We start from the raw sequence: 5531 nt of genomic DNA on the forward strand, positions 1-5531 counted from the left end.
TGAGTGACAAAGAATTGATGCTTTTGAACTGTGGTGTTGGAGAAGACTCTTGAGAGTCCCTTGGACTGTAAGGAGATCCAACCAGTCCATTCTGAAGGAGATCAGCCCTGGGTGTCCTTTGGAAGGAATGATGCTAAAGCTGAAACTCCAGTACTTTGGCCACCTCATGCGAACAGTTGACTCATTGGAAAAGAGTCTGATGCTGGGAGGGATTGGGGGCAGGAGGAGAAGGGGACGACAGAGGATGAGATGGCTGGATGGCATCACTGACTCAATGGACGTGAGTCTGGGTGAACTCCAGGAGTTGGTGATGAACAGGGAGGCCTGGCGTGCTGGGATTCATGGGGTCGCAAAGAGTCGGACACGACTGAGCGACTGAACTGAACTGAAGTGTTCCATTGTATGGCTGTTCCATTATTGTTTATTTTGTAGCCATTCATCACTTGCTGGTCATTAAGATGTTTCCAGTTTTTAACTATTATCAAAAAAAGCTGCTGTGAACAGTCACATAAAATTATGTTTTCATTTATATTGAGGTATAATTCACTCATAATAAAATTTACTTATTTAAGAGTAACAAGTCTATTTATATAATGGCCAGGTTCTTCTGTCCATGGAATTTCCTAGGAAAGAACATTGGAGTGGGTGTCATTCCCTTCTCCAGGAGATCTTCCCCATCCAGGGATTGAACCCAGGTCCCCTGCATTGTAGGCAAATTTTTTGCCATCTGAGCCACCAGGGAAGCCCATATAATTTGGCAGGCATACACAATTATGTAATGACCACCATAATCAAGCTATAGAGTATTTCTATCACTCCAACAAGTTCCCTGAGTCCCTTCCTTCCACTCCTGGTAACTGGCAACCACTGATTTCATTTCTGTCCCTATAGCTCTGTCTCTCTAGAATGGCATGTACATGGACTCATGCGTTGTATATACTGGTTTTTTGTCTGGCATCTCTCACTTATAGCTTTTGAGATTCAGCTATACTGCTGTATATTTCAGCAGTTCACTCCTTTTTGTTACTGAGTAGTATTTCATTATGTGAACATAAGACAATTTGTTCACTAGTTGCCACACATTTGAATAGTTTCCAGTTTGGGGCATATGCGTTAATAAAGTGGCCGTGAGCATTCGCACACAGCTCTTTTTGTGGGCATATGTTTTCATTTCTGGTGAGTAAATGCCTAGGACTGCGGTATGCTGGGTCAAAAGAGTCGGCACTAGTGAGCGACTGAAATGAATGAACTGATAGTAAGTCTATATTTAATTTTTTAAGTACGTGTGGTTAGGCAGGAGAGCTTTCTTTTTTTTTCTTTTCAGGCAATAGTCAGCACTCCCAGACAGGAAATCATGGCCTCTTCTGGCTCTTGAATCCTTGGAGTCCCAGCTGAGCCAGGACCATAGGCACCTGGCAACAAGGTCTTGATATCCCTGAGGCAGCTCACAGCTGCAGGAGCTCAGAGATTCCCAGAATCCTAAGGAGACACCTCGAAGGCTGCCTTGGGAACCCAGAGGTGGAGACAAGCAGGCAGGACCATGGCTTTTTAGTTTCTTTAATGTGGGGTGATTTTAGAGGAAGCAGAAAAATCTGACAGACTCACCCCTTCACACACACAAACTTCCTCCTCACTTCCATGTAAGATATGGCCTGGAAGCTGGGAAAAGGGACTGTGAAAACAGGAAACTGTAGTGTACATAAAAGGTCATAGGGGAATACTAGGCAGCAGTGAAAATAAATGATTTTCATTGATTTGTAACCACAGGCAACAATAATGATAAATCTCAGAGACATAATGTAGATGAAAGGAGCTATATACAGAGTGCATGTGATGATTCTTGTTATCTAGGCTCTAGGTTCCAGGTATGGAAACACATAAAATTGCTCTACTCTGTTGTTCTTGTTATTGTTCAGTTGCTCAGTCGTGTCCTGCTCTTTACTACCTGCTGTACGGCAACATACCAGGCTTCCCTGTTCATAGAATTCTCCCCACAAAATCACTGGAGTGGGTTGCCATTTCCTCCTCCAGGGGATCTTCCTGACCCAAGGCTTCATTGAGAACTTATGAAAGGGTGAGAACATGAGCCATCCAAGATATCTAGGCAGGTGGCAAGTCAGCCCTAAGTACCAGGCAGGTTGGAGGGAGAGGAATAGCGAGGCGGTTACTGTGACAACACACAAGTAGAGGAAGAGGTCAGGGAGTTTATCAGTGGCCAAATTCCATCAGCCTAGTAGGTCACTGTAAAAATTAGAATTTCTGCCCTGGGTGAAATGGGAAACCTTTTCAGGGTTTTCAGCAGAGGAAGTTCATAAGCTGTTTTCATATTTTAAGCATCTCTCTGATTGCTATGTGAAGACACAAAAGAAGAAAAGTGAAATCAAGACGCCATTGCAATAATCCAGGCGAGACATAATGGGCGGTTTGGACAATCATGGTGGCAGGTGTAAAAGTAATACATTTGATATTTGTTTAATTCAAGTTGCGGCATTATGACTTGTATTGAATGCGTTGCTAATATGCTTCGCGGTGGGGGTTTTGCAGCCTGGATTTCAGGGAAAGGTAAGGAAGGAAGAGGGGAAGGATGCTTTGAGGTTACCAAGGAAACAGAACATCATAGATCTGAAAACCTGAGATGACTCTAGGCCTTTAGGCCTCTGGCGCAGCAATAATTCCGCAGCTGAGACCACCAGCACTTCCCAAAGACCATGCGCAACAGGCCGGGGTGGGAGCCTATGGAAACCACAGACCTTTAGCAAAGCTGGACAAGCGCATCCCGGGAATCGTAGTTCTGCGCCAGTGCGCAGGCGCATTCAGCTCCCCGCCGCCTTGCGCGCGCAGCTCCTGCAGGACCAGTTTCTAGAAGCTCATTGCGGTGGCGTTGGTCCTGGCTGCGGGTCTTGACGCAGGTAGCGGTTGCCCCTGGCCCCTAGTGTGGGGGCCGAGGCCAGGTTGCCAGTTCCAAGGGCGTACCTGGGGCGGGGTGGGGGCCGAGGGCAGTCTCGCTGTGCACTTCCAAAATTGCAGCTTCTGCCGGAGATAAGTGCGCTTCTGGATGGAGCTTTCCTCCATCCCTTCCCTGAGCCCATGGTCTTGCAACTTCGCTACTTTGGTATTTTGGGCGGGAAAAGTTATTGTGTGTGCGTGAGGGTAAGGGGGGCTGTACCGAGTATTGCGGAATGTTTAGCAGCATCCCCGGCTCCACTCATTAGGTACCAGTGGCATCCCTCCTCCCTAGTCGTGATAACCAAAACGTCTTCAGACGTTGCCGAACGCACCCCGTGGGGCAAATCCCCCCTCCTCCTCTTTTGAGAACTTCCTTCTGCCTGCGTCACATTTTCACGGAGCCTTTATTGTAAACTCCCTGGAGATCGGGACGAGTGTCTTAGCCACTGCAGAGTCCCAGGTGCCCAGAGCGGCTCTAGGTACGTGGTGGGCGCTTAATATTTGGCAGAGGAATAAATGACGTCATGCATAGTGTGTGCGGCACTCTGTGCCCCTCAGAGGTGGGTAATTAACTGCCGTTGTAGCCGGAGGAGAGTGTCCTCACTTGTCGCAGTGTAGCCCATCTAAGACATCTAAGACTGTATTGTCATTTCTTGAGTGCTTTGTGAGGGTGGGGGTCCCGTCTGACCCGTTCGCGTCTGAATCCATAGTCCCTGGTTCCAGATGGTTGTTGATGGTTAGTTATTTATGGAGTGAGAACGCATGCAACACAGGGCAGACTGCGCAGAAGAGTACTTGGGGATCGGAGAAAGCCTCATACAAGAGGTGGCAGTGGAGTCGGGTTTTAAAGAATGAACAAGTTTGGTAGAGGAAAAAATGTCAGCATTCCAAGGGGAGGGAATGAATGACTCTAGTGCAAAGGCAGAAGCGGGTAGAGTTGCTGGAAATGGAGAGATACCTCTTTACGGCTGCAGTGTCCATTAGGGGCAGCTGCAGCGGAAGGTGAGGTCATACCGACAGGGTTTCAAGATCATCATGCGTGACTTTTGCGTTTGAATTTTGTGTTGAGACAGTTGGGGAATTACAAGACCATATTTTGCATATTAGAAGAAATCCTTAGGCTTCAGTGTAAGACTGAAATTGAAGGAGGCTGTCCTTAGGTAATTTCAGTAGGAGAGAATGGAGAGGTTCTTAGGAAATAAAGCCACCAGAACTTGGTTATTGATTGTGTGAGAAATTTGAGAGTCAAATATGAAATCAGGTTTCTGAGGTAAGCAACTGGTGGGAAACTGTGTGGCCATTCACCAAGAGAGGGCAGGAGTGGAGTCAGTTTGGAGCCTGTTGTAACAGTGAGCCTTTTCTGATACGTTTTGCTGATGAGGAGTATCTGAAGAAACTATTTTCTTGGAGGGTACATGCCTTTATTTACTCTCAAGTAACTTCTCAGCTTTTCACTTACAGAGAAAATCATTCTTTTAGTATAGTAGTTGGGTAGGGCAGTTCTACGCCTCTGAGAATGTGTGTGTCTATCTATGAAAGTGAAGTCGCTCAGTCGTGTCCGACTCTTAGCGACCTCATGGACTGCAGCCTACCAGGCTCCTCCGTCCATGGGATTTTCCAGGCAAGAGTACTGGTTGCCATGGCAACCCACTCCAGTGTGTATCTATAACAGAACCAAATCAAGAACAATGTTTTTTAGGATTCACAATTTGTTTCACTTAATTTATCTCTTATGTTTCTTGATGGTTTCTGCAGGACCATAAAGTGGATCCTTGGAACACTTGGTATTTTGCCGGAGAGTGCCTGTTGGTGGACTGTGCTGACATTCAGAGTCTAAAGGAGACTGGATTTCTGTTGGTGGTACATACTGCAAGCAGGAGTAGCCTAAACAAGATGACAGCTGTCTCCCCAGATCCTCACACTCTGGTCTCAAGTGAACAGAGCAAAGTCCTTAGGATGGAGACTCCTGGGAATCCAGAATCTCTCATGAGAAGAGACACTGCTGACCCAGAGTCTTTCAGACAGAGGTTCAGGTGGTTTTGTTACTCTGAAGAGGCTGGACCCAGAAAAACTCTGAATCAGCTATGGGAGCTTTGCGTTCAGTGGCTGAGACCAGACATCCACACGAAAGACCAGATTCTAGAGCTTTTGGTGTTTGAGCAGTTCCTGACCATCTTGCCTGGGGAGATCAGGATTTGGGTCAAATCACAGCATCCTAAGAGTAGTGAGGAAGTGGTGACCCTAGTAGAGGATTTGACCCAAGTGCTTGAAGAAAAGAAAGGTGAGATTAATAGGTGAAGGGGGGAAGTGGGGGAGATCATCTCAAGATATGACAGTAAACTCCCCAAAAGAATGTTTTCATTCAACAAGTGACTTTTGTGCAAAATGAAAGAAGCAAATTACTATATGATATTACACATATGCTGTTCCACCTTAATACATCTCATAAATATTTTAAAGATTATTATAAAAAGTAAATACATTAAAGTAGTAGGTATATGGAATGAAGGAAGTCAGATTTTGTGAGCCTAGGAATTGAAAGAATATTTTAGAGGGTAATAGGGGAAAGCTTGGGTTTCAGTACG

General features: G+C 45.9%; 1 protein-coding gene across 1 annotated transcript in view; it reads left to right on the forward strand.

The window, feature by feature from the left end:
• Positions 1-2842: 2842 nt before the first annotated feature.
• The window catches only part of ZNF483 (zinc finger protein 483), a 15209-nt gene continuing 12520 nt past the window's right edge, over positions 2843-5531 (forward strand). The window contains exons 1-2 of the mRNA XM_010843574.1: positions 2843-2909; positions 4702-5227. Of these exons, the coding sequence (XP_010841876.1) occupies positions 4840-5227 (388 nt within the window). The 5' untranslated portion in view covers positions 2843-2909; positions 4702-4839. The remainder of the gene's footprint in view (positions 2910-4701; positions 5228-5531) is intronic.

This window comes from Bison bison, unplaced genomic scaffold (assembly GCF_000754665.1).
Source record: "Bison bison bison isolate TAMUID 2011002044 unplaced genomic scaffold, Bison_UMD1.0 scf7180017864183, whole genome shotgun sequence".
NCBI classification, from domain to species: Eukaryota; Metazoa; Chordata; class Mammalia; order Artiodactyla; family Bovidae; genus Bison; species Bison bison.